At 35.6% G+C, this 17,707-nt stretch overlaps 1 protein-coding gene across 1 annotated transcript; it reads right to left on the bottom strand.

Moving 5' to 3' along the window:
* Positions 1-11,081: 11,081 nt before the first annotated feature.
* LOC102630960 (cation/H(+) antiporter 20-like) lies at positions 11,082-15,422 on the bottom strand. The gene is made up of 3 exons (XM_006480719.4): positions 15,200-15,422; positions 13,723-14,754; positions 11,082-12,368 (listed from the first exon to the last, which is right to left on the bottom strand). Exons 1-3 carry the CDS (start codon positions 15,380-15,382, stop codon positions 11,148-11,150), a joined length of 2,436 nt encoding a protein of 811 aa, XP_006480782.1. The 5' UTR covers positions 15,383-15,422; the 3' UTR covers positions 11,082-11,147.
* Between the last annotated feature and the right edge of the window lie 2,285 nt (positions 15,423-17,707).

The following is a 17,707-nucleotide window of genomic DNA, read 5'->3' on the forward strand; positions in this document are numbered from 1 at the left end:
GATGCACACCTTTTCAGGGAGAAATTTGTAAGAAAATCCTATTACCCTCTATAAAACTCAAGTGGTTTCTGACACTATTCTGCATAATTCTTTTATATGTCTTGTGCTATATTTAATTTTTTTTTCTAATGAATATAATCTTGTTATTAGTATTCTAAACAATTTGTGGATCTAACAACTGCCTTTCTTGGAATCATCCAAACAGATTGGAATCCTGCATTTGATTACTAGTTTGATAACTATTATTATAAGTAAACTATATCAAGGGCAAGTATGTATCCAAATTACTTTTACATGCTGAAGTGGATCTTCTAAAATCTGAATAACCCTCTCTGATTGTCTATTAGTCTGTGGATGAAAAGCTTTAGTAAAATTTAATGTAATACCCATAGCTTATCGTAAACAAGGCCAAAACTTATAAATGAGGTAAAAGTGCTCCAGAATAAACCACTACTAAGTCTGCTCCTAAAGATTCTCAAATTAATGAAACGAAAGATACAACACTTTTAAATGGGATATTAAACTCGAAAACTTCCTACTGAGAGCATCAACTATCTGATTTGCCTTACCTGGATAGTAATCAACAATACAATTATAATATGCAATCAGCTCAACCCACATTTGTTATCTCAGATCGAATACCTTTTGTGAATATAAGTACTTCAAGCTCTTGTGATATATGTAAATCTCATAAGTAACTCCATATAAGTATGCTTATATGTCTTTAATACAAACACCACTATTGTGAGCTCTAGATCGTGTGTCAAACAATTCAGTTCTAATGTCTAAACAATCAAAAAGTTTAGATAGTTTCATTTCTAAGCTAAATTAATACACAACCTAATTCCTATCTGGACGCATCACTGTAAATTAATGAATCCCTTAATACGTAATGGAAGTGTAAGAATTAGAGCTCAAGTCAATCTTATTTTGAGTTCTTGGAAACACTGTTCATAAGTTTGCTCAAATTTCACTTTCGTTATTGTCAGCTTCGTTAAAGGTAAAGCTATCTTAGAAAAGCATTTAACAAATCTTCGGTAATACCCTGCCAAATCAAGAAAACTCTTGATCTCTACAATATTAGTCGAGCAATCCTAATTCACTACAACTTCTATTTTTAAGGATCACATAAATACCCTCAACCAAAATCAAATGGCCTAAGAGTACAACTCTATTTAGCCAGAATTGACATTTACTAAATTTAGCATAAAGCTACCAATGTCTCAAGATTTGTAAAAAAATCCTCAAGTGCTCTACTTGTTCCTCTTTATTACTTGAAAATGTCAAGATGTAATCAATAAATACAATAATAAACCAATCTAAATAGGAATAAAACAACTGATGATTCACAAAATCTATAAATAATGATGGGGTATTAGCTACCCCAAATTGCATCATTAGAAACTCATAATGCCCATAAGGATTCCTGAATATGGTTTTAAGTACATCGGCATCTCTAATATTTAATTGATGATAAACCTGAGCATAAATCTATCTTTGAGAAAATTGTTGCACCCTGTAACTAATTGAATAGATCATCAATATGAGAAATTGGATATTTGTTATAAATATTGAATTTATTCAATTGTCTGTAATCTATAAACAATCTCATAGTCTTTTCCTTTTTCTTCATAAATAATGCTGGTTCCCACAGAGATATATTATGTTTGATGAAGCCCTTATTATTTAATTCTTATAACTGTAACTTTAAATTTCATAGCTCTAATAAAGTCATCCTATATGAGGCCATAGAAATAGTGACAGATTTATATGTCTAAAAATATGATTTTAGTGACAGATTTTTGCTTCTGTCCTTACTTGTCATAAACTTATATTTGTCACTATAAGATGTGTATTAGTGACACATAATACTTGCGACTATTTACTAATTGCCACTATATGTTTTAGTGACTGTGGCAAATGCTACACATAAACAACGACATATAGTCTGTCACTAAATTTATTTTGTGACAGATTTTATATATATACAGATATTTTTTTTCCATCACAATAGATCACTTTTTTTGTAGTGAGGGGTCATACTTGAAATCAAATCGATAGTAAACTCTACTCTACATCTCTGTCAGTGGCAAACCAAGAAGGGTTTTACGAAAGACATTTAAATACTCTTTAACTAAAGGAATATTTTTTAATTTCACATCACTGACTCGAGTATCAATAACATGAGCTAACTAAGTGAAACAACTTTTTATGAGTAATCGTTTAGAAGAAATAACATATATTAAATAAGAAGAATGGTCTGTTGCTTTTTACAGAAAATGATATTAGATTCTCCAAATTACCTGAAAGCCACTTTTTTTTTAAAACAGACCACTGTAGTATGATGGTTTGCAAGCCTTTATATTCTTATTCTTTCGTTAAAATCATAAATGTCTAAGGGAATCAAGCCTAATACCATGTCATTATGACCCACTCTTACTATATAATCTCGAAGTATACTTTCAGTCAACAAAGAATCACTAACCAATATAGCTATTAATAAAGTATAATCTAGTGGCCTCATTTCTCTATCACAAAATTCAAAATGGCATAGGCCTCCTGTTAATTCAAAGTAAATACAAGTGCCTATGTATATGGTCTGCCTTGCTGACTCCTCTGTTGACTGTCACTAGTCTCTCTTGTACTAGACTCAGGCCTACTGGTAAGTATGGATGCTCCTCTCTAGCAACCTCTTTGCTCTTGAAACTGACTACTACTACTCTGAAAGTGACAAGAGTCCTGATCTGGCATAAAACTACTGCTCAATGTTAAGATCGAACAATTCTTTTTTAAGTGTTCCAGCTGTCCACAATAAAAGTAACACGACGAACCACTTATGCATTGTCCCCTATGATATCTGCCATAAATATTACATTGACAGCAATTACTTCTATTAGCACTATGGCTCTAATGGACTTTGTCACTGCTACTAAAGGGTCTCTTCCCCCGAGAAAACTTTAGTCATCAATTGTACTACTGGTTAGCTAAGAAATCTCCATGCTTCATCTCTTTCCTTTGAGTTTTACTATTGGGTTCACAAATTGGCCAGATAAGGCCTCATTTGTGCTGTTATGACTCAACCCTACATGCCTCTAGATTCTCGTAATAGTTCTAACCAGTGTGTCAAAATCTGTACATTCTAATTTGATTACTATAGTTTGTATGTCCTTTCGAAGATCCTCATTCAAGTCTTATACATTTCTCTCTCTCACTTGGTACAGTAAATAAGACAAAAATATCAATAACTTAGAAAATTTATACTCGTGCTTCTCTATTGTCATAGATCCTTGTACAACTATCACAAGCTCATTCATCTTGTCCTCCTAATAAATAATATGAAGGAATTTATCAGTGAATTCTTTTTGAAAATCTATCCCGGTAATAGTTCCATGTCTGTCACATCAATGTAACACAGACATCTACCAGTGATACGCATTGATCCCTAGTGTAAAAATCCAATGGAGGATAACTTCTTCTCATTGTTATATTTCATCACATCGAAGACCCTCCTCAGTTGGATTAATTAAAACTCTGAACTCGCTAAATCTTTAATGCTCTAAATGGTTTTAATCTATAAATTACTATACATTCGATCATAATTTCTGTGACTGTATGAATTTCAACTTTAATATGAGCAATAAGAGTAATATACTGTTAATCTTTCTAAAAATCGATCTAGAGTAGATCTGACTATTGGCTTCTGATTAACATATAATTTTATCGGGAGCTGAATCTGTGTGATCACATGTATAAGAATACATATGGAATGGACTCGCACATCTCATTTATTAAGGTTTCTTTTTATCCTCTTTTGCAAAACTGAACCCAGTTCTGTTATAGATTTCCTGCGAGGTTGGCCATGTATTCACATGTTGTGTCATCATGATATCATTAATGATATATGAAACCTGCATGTGTCATGTTATAGTGTACAGAATCTATAACCAGGCTCTAATACCAAATTGACATGACCTGACCGACCTAACCCATTTGTCGGATCAGTAACGGACCACGTAAAAACTCACCATACTACTTATTTCATGCTCATATTTAAAGCTCGTAACAAAAATTAAATCCATAAGTATATAAAATTGGCCTTAAGTCTCTACTATAGAGTATAAACATATAATCACATATGTGTCTCATTTGCAAACATATTCGAAAGTTGCACACTTCAAATCTCACTATAAATGCATGCATCTTAAATATATACATATATAAACATAAATATGCTCAAAATGCAAACCATGAAGCAATATGTGTCGCGGGCCTAGTCTCAACTAATTAAAAACTGAACTAAGTGAAAATCCTGCAAAAACATATCCTTGCTCATTGGCGGGTTCGTTTAGGCTCCTATAAATTCCTAGGTAATTAGACTTCTCCAACTGATTTACCATTTATAAATCTAATTGTCCAATTCCATTTCCTATGACTTTTCAACTTTGGCTTCACACTTTTCTTATTTTCTTTAATTTCTTTCTTTCTTTCTCTCTCGGTTTGCTTATTCGCTTTTCTATTTCTCTTGTATTTTTCTTTTGTTTGCTATCGATTTTGGATTCTCCAAATTAAGAAATATGAAGCAGCTTGCAATTTATTTCAACTTTACATGCCACACCGAATGAACCAAGTAGGAGGCGGCAAGCATGAGTTGGCAAGCGAAGCAGGAGAAGCATATAAGTGAAGCATACATGAGACCTTAGTGAAACAAGGTTGCTGACTGTTTTCAATTTAATAAGCCACGTGTGGCTTCTTAATGCACAAGCAGGTGCATGACATTAACAAAGCGATTCGCACATTCAAAAGTGAAACAAAATCCCATTAAGATAAGCCTCTAAGTTACATTTAATGTAACATACACAACTCATCTCAACCACATAAATTGCGGGTCCCATAATTTTATGTGGTTGAGATGAATTGTGTAAGTTACATTGAATGTAACTTAGCACTTGCCTTAAGATAAGTGAAGCATACATAAGACCTTAGCGCAACAAGGTCGCTGACTGTTTTCAATTTAATAAGCCACGTGTGGCTTCTTAATGCACAAGCAGGTGCACGACATTAACAAAGCGATTCGTACATTCAAAAGTGAAACAAAATCCCATTAAGATTTAAATGCACGCCCAAAGGAGAATAGATGCTAAAGGGGCGTATGTATAAAGAGAGGAATTAATCATATAAAGTTACATATTCTATCATGATCGACATGCAAAAGAATTATTGATGATTTTAAGAGAATAAAAAAAAATTATATAATTTCCAAGGTCTCAGTACTCAAAAGCAATTTATTCATCGATCAGTATCTGATCACGTGACGGATCTAGCAAACAGGATGGGACTTATATTTCGAAAATTCTTTGACTAGTATAATTGTCGTATCAAATTGATCTCAAGCCCTTAAATTGCTTTCATTATATATCTGTTTATCGGTTGTAATAATGACTAATTATATATAACTTCATTTCAAAAAGTACTTAAGCAAAACTCTCCAATGCCACATTTATTGAACTGTTGCATCATTCTTCATACCCTAATATTAGAGCGTTAATATTAATACCTTGAGTAATTTTTACTCCCTTGACCGCAACCAAATTAAATTTGAGACCTCGCCTGCAATCTCATCCTTGTATTTTTTTTGTCTTAAAATAATTCAAATAAACTGTTTATGATCAAATTAAATACTGAAGATTTTACGAGTCCATTGTGGAAGAAGCAATTGTGAGAATTTTGAGTAATGAATTTGTAACTATTTTATTATTTTGCAATGTACAATGCTGCTGACTTATATAGCTGATCAGATTTATCATACAGCTCAGCAACTCAGATTTACAATTACTAAAAACAAGTAATGCGTGTGTTATCTATTTAAATCTCAGCCGCTCATCTATAACTAGATTGTTACACACATAATGGTTGAGGAATCTCTGTGTAATTGTTCTGCCAACTTGGATATCTTTCTTCTTCACGTGTGTGTTGCATCACCTTACTTGTGTGAGCATCATCCTTGGTAATCAAGTAAGCTCCAGCTGGCACTCCCAAGTGAGCTGATCCAAGTTCAGCTTCATCCTCAAACTTAACATCCCTTCTCAAACTTAAGTCTCTAGGAGAGACTTTAAGTTTGTTTCTGAAGAAGCTGAACTTGGAATAAGTGAGTGGTTTAGTTAACACATCTGCAGTTTGATCATTGCTGGACACAAAAGCAATTTCGATCTCTTTCTTCTCAACTTTGTCTCTGATAAAATGAACATCTATCTCTATGTGTTTAGTCTTAGAATGGAGAACTGGATTTGTAGCAATTGCAGCTGCACTTGTACTGTCACTTAACAACAGAGGAGTACAGTTGAGTTTTAATCCCAATTCTTGCAGTAATGAACATATCCAAGTTACTTCTGCACTAGCTAATGCCATGGCTCTGTATTCAGATTCAGCTGAGGACTTAGATACCACACTTTGCTTCTTAGAACTCCAGCTAATCAAATTGTCACTTAAGAAAACACAATACCCACTAGTGGACCTTCTATCATCAGGGTCACTTCCCCAATCAGCATCTGAATATGCTATAAGATCAAAGGAGTCAGACTTCTTGAATGTCAAGCCTTAGTCAATTGTTTCCTTTAGATACCTGAGTACCCGTTTGCAAGCTGACCAATGTGGCTGCAGAGGATTGGACATAAATTGACTTAACTTGTTGACTGCATAAGCAATTTCAGGCCTGGTTAATACAGCATACTGCAGTCCTCCAATGGCTCTCCTGTATTGAGTTGAGTCAGCATGTATTTCCCCCATATTTTTGCTCAACTTCTCTGTAGTTGCTAGTGGAGTGTCTGAGCCATTACAGTTCTTTAAATCAAACTTAGTAAGTAGTTCCTTCAAATATTTTGATTGTGACAAAAACAGAGTATCTTCATTCCTTGTGACTTCAATGCCTAGAAAGAAGTTAAGCTGACCCAAATCTTTTAGAGCAAAAGCATTTCCCAGATTACAAATAAGTTGCTCTATTTCAACATTATTGCTTCCAGTGATTATGATATCATCCACATAAACTAGTAGGATGATCAGCTCATTTTCATTTTGTTTGAAGAACAGTGAAGTGTTTGATTTTGCTCGACAGAAATTCCATGATTCAAGTACTGATCTTAACTTATCAAACCAGGCTCTTGGTGCCTGTTTCAAACCATAGAGGGCCTTCTTTAGCTTACAAACATATCTTGGGTGATCTGTATCCACAAAGCCTTCAGGCTGAGGCATATAAACAATTTCAGTTAACTCCATATTTAGAAAGGCATTATTAATGTCAACTTGTCTCAACTTCCAGTTATTGATCACAGCCATGCTTAGAACAATTCTTATTGTGGCTGCTTTCACCACAGGGCTGAAAGTCTTCTGATAATCTACACCTTCAGTTTGTAGGAAACCTTTTGCAACTAATCTGGCTTTGTATCTGTTTATTGTTCCATCTGAGTTTTGTTTTACTCTAAATATCCACTTGTTTCCCACAAGTTTCATATGTTGTTCTGGTGGAACCAAACACCAGGTCTAATTTCTAACCAAGGCACTGAACTCATCCTGCATAGCTAGTTTCCAGTTGTTATCACTTAAAGCTTCAGCAACACTTGATGGTGTTTCCAAGGACAAAGCTTTTTCAGTGTTGTAAGCTTTAGGCTTAAAGATGCCAGCTTTGGCTCTAGTAATCATGGGATGTGAAGGGTTAATTTTAGAAGTGGTTTGAGTTATTTCAGTGTTTTGGTTTTGAGCTTCATTGTGTTTAGGGGCACAAGAACACTCTGGGGTATCTTGAATTTCTGTGTGTAGGTTTGAAGAAATATTTTGCTCTGGAAGAATTTGGTTGTGATTGTTGTTAGAATTTTGATCATTAGGGAGAGTGAGATCATGAATTTCTTTTTCAGATGAACTTGTACTTACTGCTGGTGCCTCATGATTGTGACTGTCAGAAGGAAAAGTCACTGTGACGAATTTGCTAAAGGAATTTAAAGACTCAGATGGTTTGTTCTGGTTTGACTTTATGAATTTTGGATCTGTTTTGAGAGGAAAAGAATTCTCATTGAAGTTTACATGTGCTGCTATGTATATTTTTCCAGTTGAACTTAGACACATATAACCTTTGTGATATTGGCTGAATCCTAGATTTACACAAGTGGAGGTATGAAAATCAAGTTTATGTTTATTGTAAGGTCTCATGAAAGGATAGCACTCACAACCAAATGTTTTGATGAGAGAGTAATCTGGTTTCTTTGAGTAAAGGAATTCAAAAGGAGTCTTGTCATTTAAGGTAGGTGTGCTAGTTCTGTTTATGAGAAATGTGGCATTTGAGAAGGCTTCCCACCAGAATTTCAAGGGTAATCCAGATTGAGCAAGAAGAGTCAATCCAGTTTCTACCAAGTGTCTGTGTTTCCTTTCAGCTTTCCCATTTTGGTGATGAGTGTATGGGCATGAGTATCTCAAAGAAATACCTTCATGTTTCAGGTATGGTTCAAAGATTTTGTATTCCCCCCCCCCCCCATGTCACACTGTAAGGTTTTAATTTTCAATTCAAGACTTTTCTCAACGTGATTTTTGAAAGATATGAATGTTGTGAGTGCTTGAGACTTGTGAGTTAATCCATAAATCCATGTGTATCTGGTTTTATCATCAATGAAGGATATATAATATCTGAAACTTTGATGGGATTCAGTGGGTGCAGGACCCCAAAGATCACTATGGATGATCTCAAGGGCTTTTGAGGTTTTTGTTTCACTATGTTTGAAAGATAATCTGTGTTGTTTTCCATACTGACAGGCTTTGCAGAATGATAAACCAGATGTTTTATTTCCAAATTGAATATTACAAGCAGATAAAGTTTTCACAAGAGCACTGACACTAGGATGGCCTAATCTCATATGCCAAAGATCAAGCAATTTATTGCTTGTATAATTGTCATTACAACCGACAGACAACATAGACTCAGGACAAGATGTTTTATTTACTGTAAGTAGACTAGGAGTAGTAATTGAAGACAATAGAATGGATTTGAATTGACTGGAATCATGAGGCAAACTCAGCAGTTTGTACAATCCACCTTTAGCTATTCCTTTCAAAAGAACACTCCCCCTTCTCTTGTCCTTGACAACACAGCAAGTTTTATGAAATTCAATAGAGACATCATTATCATGCAATAATTGTGAAATACTAATCAAGTTTTTGGTTATTTCTGGAACATAAAGAATGTGGTTAAGTTTGATATGAGTTTATGTGTGTGAATCAAGTGTGCTGAGCAGTGAGTGACCAACAGAAACTATTTTGAGTTTAGTACCATTACCTACTACCAGCTGATCACTTCCCTTGTACTCAGAGCTGATGTTGAGATTGTTAAAGTCATTTGAGATGTGGTTGGTTGCACCACTGTCAAGATACTAGGCTCCATCCCTGTGACCTCCATTTTCAGCAATATATGCACTCCTCCTGTTAAGTGCTTGATTAGGTACATAATTCTTCTTAAACCTGTACCAGCAGTTGGTAGCAGTGTGATTTTTCCTGAAACAGATCTGGCATGGTCCCTTAGGTTCTTCTTCATCAGCAGGATTCTTGCCTTTGAACTTGTCTGGTGAATTCATATTCTGATTGAAATTGTATCCACCAGGTTGTTTTCCATTTGAGCTTCCAGCTGGCCTTCCACCATAGTTGTTGTTCGGCTGCCAGCTCCTCCTTTGATTTCCTCTGTGATAAGCTAAGTTAGCTTGATAATCCATATGACTAACAGAGTGTTGATATTCGATTCTATGTTCATGACTCAGCAGCATGCCATACACATCAGAGGGAGATGTGCCTTCAGGTTGTGCATTAATAGTTGTAACAATTGAATCATATTCAGATCCAAGGCCAGCAAGCAAGCACAGCACAAAATCTTCATCAGTCATATTATTTCCAGCAGCTCTCAGAGCATCAAGATTTGTTTTCATCTTTGTGTAGTACTCATGAATAGAGGTAGATCATTTCCTTGTGGTCTGAATTTGAGTTCTCAAATGCAGAACTCTGGCTCTGGATCTAGCTCCAAACTGAGCTACAAGAATTTGCCATACCTCCAGAGAAGACCTTGCTCCAACTACAGCACTAAGAACTTCTTCACTTAAAGTTGAGAGTAACCAGCTCATCAGCTGCTGATCATTTCTTCTCCAGATCTGGAACTGTGGATTTGGAGTTGTGATCACAGTTTGATCACTGTCAATGTTGATCGCAACTCGACTAGGTGGACTCTTTGAGCTATCGATCAGATCCTCCAGATCATTTGCATTGATCGTAGCTATCACTTGAGATCGCCACAACAAGTAATTGTTATTGGTAAGCTTTATTGGCGTGTTGAAGACAAGTGAGTTAAGAACAGAGGTGCTAACATTTGAAAGATGATTAGTGTTTATGGTTGAGCTCGAAGCTCCATTACTGTTGATCTGATTTTCATTACTCGCCATTGTTGCTTCTCAGAGCTCTGATACCATGTGAGAATTTTGAGTAATGAATTTGTAACTGTTTTATTATTTTGCAATGTACAATGCTGTTGACTTATATAGCTGATCAGATTTATCATACAGCTCAACAACTCAGATTTACAATTACTAAAAACAAGTAATGCGTGTGTTATCTATTTAAATCTCAGCCGCTCATCTATAACTAGATTGTTACACACATAATGGTTGAGGAATCTCTGTGTAATTGTTCTGCCAACTTGGATATCTTTCTTCTTCACGTGTGTGTTGCATCACCTTACTTGTGTGAGCATCATTCTTGGTAATCAAGTAAGCTCCAGTTGGCACTCCCAAGTGAGCTGATCCAAGTTCAGCTTCATCCTCAAACTTAACAGCAACTATCTTGCATTTCTGTGGATCAATTTTTATTCGTATGCACAGAGAAAGATTTGAGTTTGACATTGATATATGCAATTCAAGCATTAAGTGGCCCAAAATGATGATTTATAAACTTGTTTAAGTATATTAGATATCTCTTCGGTCTAACATATATATACATACATGTATATATAAATGTGTGTGTGCATCAGTGTATATATATATATATGTATAAGTTATCCTGATATAAAGTATCATAATAGAGAGATATTATGGAGATTTTAGTGTACTATAATTCTTGTCGGGAAACGTATTTTACACAATAGCCTCATTTATGTCAGCTGCATTATGTTGTTGGATCACAAGCACAGATGCAAAAATGCCATGATCTGATGAAGCCAAAATGTTTCCGATCAGTCCCAAACCCACATTTTCAGGCTGATGGTCTGCAAGCTCTGCCTCGATAGTTGATGGGAACCTTCCTTTCCCAACTACAACAAGCTCATAATCCCTAATTTGCCCTATCTTTAGCACTTCGTCTTTCACGTTGGCCATCACCTTCTCTTCATACTCCACCGATCCACCCCACTTCCTCATGAAGTCGTCCACCGCAGCCTCATCCAGCTCCCTCTCTCTTGAGAAGCTATTGCCATTCTCTGTACTTATGTCTGATGTTGGCCTCTCAGCAATGCTGCTGGTTGCCGCCCTACTAGCTTGACCGATGAACCTTACGAGAGTCACCTTACCTCCTGGGTTTTCTGCCATCCTTCCACCTAAATCCAGAGCTCTGCGATCATCTGGTCCCCCGAAGAATATAATGCATACCCTTTTCAGCGCGGTAGCAGCTGGTTCTGCCACCGTCTGATCAGATCCAAAGCCGAATCCACGGTCCACAAGCACAGCCACCGAGCATGGTGCATTCTGTAGCACCGTCCGATTGACCTCTCTCCAGCCGTGGCAAACCCTAGCTATCTCCTCTTCACCCTCCCTTCTCCATTGTTTATGGAAGGGTAAGACAATCATTGCCACCCTCTTCGCCTCCGCGACATGAAAGATATCCTCATGCATGGTGGACAGTGCCGAGATTGCTGTTGAATGACGAATAGTCACTCTTCGCAGCTGTTTGTATGCTTCAAATGAGGTGACAATTTGATCATGTGACATGCCTTGGCGGAACCGATTAATGAATGGAACGCCATTCTTTCGAGTTTTTTGAACCATAAGGATGGAAGACGAGCGATCAGTGAGTTCAACAAGTCGCATGACATAAAGTTTGAGTGTCGATTTCTCGGTAGTCCTCATTAATTCTGTGAGCTTGATGAGTGAAGGCACATTTTCAGGACCATGTACGCATGCTTGGATTCGAAATTCATCTTTTGAGTCCTTGGCAGCAGGCAATTGTCGCTCTAATCCTCGTTGATTTTGAGGAGTGAGTGGACGAAAGGTTTTGTAGATGGCCATTACCATTGGAGTTGTCATGAAAGTTGTGAAGAGCGCCATCAGGACCAAAATAGCAAACATCTCATCGTTTAAAACCTGCAGTAAAGCAAAAGCAGTCGCCTTAATTAACTTTTCCAACTTTCAATTTATTGTTGATTCTTTATGTTCATCACCTTCGTTAGCAGTTTATCATTTGTATTATCCAAAACTTCGAATATGATTCCCGTGTAACCATTAAGTACGCATATAGCATTTTACCTAAGCTTTATGTCAATCCATAAATCTATTTATTTTTTCTCCACAGACTCCATATGCAAGTTTTACTTTTTTAATTATTATTATTATTTTTTTTACTAAATAGGGATGAAGATAAAACAACATTGCTTTGAAAAATGTTTTAGCTTGTCTGAAAAAACCCAAAACTTTTAATTATAGCTATTTTGACCTCGACTTTCACCACTATAAAATAATGGAGACTTCAATCATTTTATGGCTGATTATTGAGTTTATAGCCTAACAGTGATGATGAAACTGACAGGACACGAAAGAACAATATTTTAATGAGCCACTATAAAACACAAATCTCAGCAATCATAACAGCCGTGCCCTCATAACAAATATGCGCATACAATCATATTCAGTTCTGAATATGTGCACGGATAGAATCGTCAGAGCAAACTTCATCACCATCTTAAGTGTCTAGAAATAGTTTTGTTATCCAACGTGGCTCTTAATTGACCTCTTGTTGACTTAACATATAGACACTCAGCAGTGCTATTGTTATTGTACGTATTTAGGCTCTAGCTCTGATATTATTGTATTTATTTAAACTCTCAAAAGACAATTATACTATAATTGTATAGGATATGCTACTATTGTTTTTATCAAAACAATAATACTAACATTACAAAATTGAGGTATAAAAGAAGAATCTAACCTCAAGTGTTTGACTAAAAAGTTTTCAATTCTTTTCTCTTTGGCTATGTACTCTTGTTCGGATCTTGAGAGTGAAGCGAAAAAAGTTAATTTGTGGTTTTGCCCACTCCTCTTCCTTTTAGATAATTAATAAAATATAAAAAAATATAAAGTTTGTATGTTGAATAATGAGTTATTAATTAATTACGGCTGGATGTTATTAGTTAACTATTTATGTTATTATTAATGTGATAGTTATAGCATCAAACACATTAAGTGCCACATCATTTATGATATGAATTTTATGTTCTAACTTTATAACATTACTATTTATTAAAATTCAAAAAATAGTGCGCAAAAAAGGTGCAGTCGCTATTTTCTTTAAAGAAAGTAGCGAGACATATGCCAATAAACTTATATCTGGATCCTCTCATAATATGATTTTCTTTTAAATAAATTTTATTTATGTGATTAGTGGTTAATAAATTGAGAAAATAAGTGATAAAACTATCACGAGATTAGAAGAGAATCTCACCTTCTTCTCCCTGCCAATGTTAAGAACAATAAGCTCCACCAAGCCCTTAGTATTCATTAAAACTCCAAGCGCTAAAGACTCTCTCACTGGAATCATACACAGCAGAGCCATTACAAAAGTTCCCAAAATCTTCCCAGCACACGCCATTGATATAACCAAAACCAATAGTCCCCACGCCTCGATGCCCCGGATCTTCGCCACGTCAGTTTTTAGCCCGCTTGATGCAAAGTAAAGCGGCAAGAGCAAACCTGACACAAAATCCTGAATCTTCTTCATCAGTCTCACAGCAAATTCGCTACCTTTCGGAATCGTCAGCCCGAAAACAAAAGCACCAAATATTGCATGGATCCCTATAAGGTCAGTTAAAAACCCTGACACCATAACACCAACTAGAGTTAAACAAATGTACACATCATCAACTAAAACATTATCAGATGAGCATTGGCGAGCAACCCAGTCCATAATAGGACGTACAACAATTAGCATGAAAGCTACAAAGGCGACTCCGGAAATGAGAACCCAGATGGATATTAATGAGCTCTGATGATGGGATTCTGCGCCAGAGCCTTTGCCGGCCAGGGCAACCGCTAGGGCTAAAAGAATCCATGCAGCAACGTCGTTGAAGGCTGCTGAGGCCATGGCGGTTTGACCCACTTGGGTGGTTAGGAGTTTGAGATCTGCTAAAATGCGGGCAAGTACAGGGAAAGCTGTGATGGAAAGGGATACGCCCATGAAGATGATGAATTGACCGTAGCCTACTTTGTTCTCTCCGTGGACGGCTTTTTGGAGAAATAAAGAGACTCCAGCTCCGAAGAGGAAGGGGAGTGTGATTCCTGCAAGTGCTATTTTAAAAGCGCTTTTGCCGTTCTGGCGGATTGAGCTCAAGTCGAGCTCAAGGCCTACAAGGAAAAGAAAGAAGAGTAGGCCAACGCTTGCTAATGATTCAAGTATGGGAGTGCTCCATGAAGGAAACACTAGGTGCAAATACTCTTTGTTTCTTCCTAGAGCTGATGGGCCAAGCAAAATTCCACCCTGAAAAAAAAAATCACAAATCAAGAACACGAAAATAGTATATGATAGAAAATTCAAGTCCAAATTTTAGCGAGAACTCTCTAAAATAGAAAAGATCTTTTGTACATTGGATATACATACAACCAACCTATAATAATATGACTACTAACTTATATATCTGTTAGCTTTGTAACATAAATTACACATAATATAATGTTATTGGGTAGTAGTACAAGTTGATGCAGTATTTTTAATGAAGCACATAAGATTTTCTTAAACTTCTAATATGGTTAGAAGACCCAAAAAAGAAAAAAATAACTTTATTGTATTGTTATGCAATTCTTTGACAATTTATCAAATTTTAAGTTTTCCAGTATTTCTTTGTAGAAAGAGTTATTGACCAGATGTCTGCAAACGGAAATACTCTATATAATGACTATTGTGATGAACGGAGATGGAAACGTACAAGAATTTCAGCAATGACTTTGGGTTGTCTAAGGGGTTTGATGAGAACGGCAAGACAGTGGCTGGTGAGTAGAACTAAAGTGGTTTGTATGATCAGTAATGGGAAGGCGAAATTGAGAGGATTATCGCCTTGCCATACACCGTCTGACGAGGTTTTGATGCTAGTTATGTTGGGAGGCAACATGATTGCTTAAAACCTGGATTTTCCTTTTGAAGTTAAAAGCTGAAGATGTCTAAGGCTTTATAGAGGAAAAGGTTTGGTGGTAGGTTGCCATAAGTTTGGTGATTTTTCCTTTTCTTAATGGAGTCCACTTTTAGTGGATATCTTTATTTAAAGATCCATTAAATGATTTTTAGTGAATATCTTTATTTAATGTAGGATGGTTGAGTAGGATGGGCAATGCATTTTCTAGAGGTGGTAATTTGGGCTATAAATGTTTATTTTTTGTGTGTAATATATTGTTTCGAAACGTGCGATGAGATGAACTAAAACTTATTACCATGTTGCCTTGTGGTCAAGTCAAAAAAATTTATTTCTTTCTTGGTCATTTGTAGTTTTAAGTTATTTTTCTATTTTTCCTATTGCTTTCGGGATTTTTTTTTTTTAGATATCAGATGTGGGTGTTATTTGTTTTGTTTTCCTTATTTAGATTAGGAGAATTTTACTATAGAATAATATTTTTGATTGACTATTTTGGTAAATTCCTAGTGATTAAGGTTAGTGTAAAAATGCATCAAACTCCTAGTTTTGTTCATTCAAATTTCTCAATAATATTTTCATAATTTAAAAACCTTGTTTCTCTTATTTATCAATCTTTGACGCTTTCTCATCATCAATTGGTATCAGAACAACTTCAACTGTCACCATGGTAAGACTAAACAATTAAAGGAGCAACCATCTCAATGGCAATGATCAAGGGTTGCACGCATTGATTATGGATGTTGTCATATAGATAGCCAGAGAAACAACTTAGCAAGTCAATGAGGAAGCTAGTAACCTAAGAATAAAGGCAATAGAGCAATCACTCAATAGTATTAGGCTTAATCTCGACAATATGAATTGGGAGATTGATCAAGGGCAAGGAGTTCATCACAAGAAAGTACTTCAAAGAATGGACCGTGAGGAAGTACCTAGGGAGTTAATCGTGAAGTAGTTCCTCAGGGCACCAATCATGATGGAATACCTCATTATCCTAAGCCTGCGAGATGAATGCCTATGCGCATGCATTAGGTCTTAGTAAGCGATTCAGTGGAGGACAAATTGGTGGATTATGAAAGTATGGAAGAAATTTAGAGTACAAGATTAACGTGGATCTTCCAAACTTCTATGGTGGGAGCCATATTGAAGGATTTATGGATGTAATATCACAAGTAGAGAATTTCTTCAGGTATATGGAGATTCCTCAAGAGAAGTGGGTTAAGCTACTGGTGTTTAAATTGAAGGGCGCAGCATCGCATAGTGGCAATTGATACAGAATTGAAGAAAAATTACAAGAAAGCCAAACTGTCAGATCATGGGTTAAAATGCAGAGAATAGTGAAAGAATATTTCCTTTTGTCAAATTACAAGCAACAATTTTATTTGCAATATTAGAACTATAGGCGAGGAAATCATAGCATCAATGAATATTGTTGGGTATAAATACTAATGCTATTGGTGTCAATGTGCAAGTGTACACAACAAGTAATAAAGTGATGAGTATTCAAGATCGTCTCCACAGGGATTGATGTTATCATATTTGCTACAACAATCTTAACAGTGCAAATTTTGTTCTAAATTAAAATAAACAATTAATGAAACTAATATACTAATTAAAATAAAAACGTAATAAATAAAATGCAACAAAGTAAATTATCACGTCAATCTCAAGGATAAAATCAATGAGAATATAAAGTAGTTGAGTGAATAAACTCTCCTAATGATCTTGACTATTTTTTAATGGTTGGCTCGGTTGCTGCAGTATTTGCTACAGCACTGGGCAGAATTCTTATGTATCCTCAGCCGTCGCATGTTGAATATCTTATATCTATATGCAACCTAACAGTGATCAGTTGTTATGCCAACATAAGATATAGCATTACACGATTAAGTTTTATTTACCCTACAAAGTGAATCCCTATGTCTAGTTCATCACTAATTTTAGATTAAGCATGACCCTTTTGGATAAGTTAAACTCAATCCATGAAACTTAATCTGAAACCAAGTATTGCTCTGATATGTTCCACTAAGATAGACCCTTTTGCGGCTCTCTCCTAACTTGTATCATTAAATGGGTGATCAACCGAAATAATGAATAAAATAAATACTATCAAAACAAACTGCTACAACAAACATGCAGGAACACATATATTCAGTCAATAAACCATCAAGATTGTTTATCACTCAACCACAAATAAATTTAGTTCATGGTTTGTAAAAGAAAAATAAAGAACAAAGTTTCAGCCATGAAACACATCCCCATAAATAAATAGAAAACGAGAAAACAAGAGAAGAATAAGAATGATGGAGC

Source organism: Citrus sinensis, chromosome 6 (assembly GCF_022201045.2).
Source record: "Citrus sinensis cultivar Valencia sweet orange chromosome 6, DVS_A1.0, whole genome shotgun sequence".
Lineage (NCBI taxonomy): Eukaryota > Viridiplantae > Streptophyta > Magnoliopsida > Sapindales > Rutaceae > Citrus > Citrus sinensis.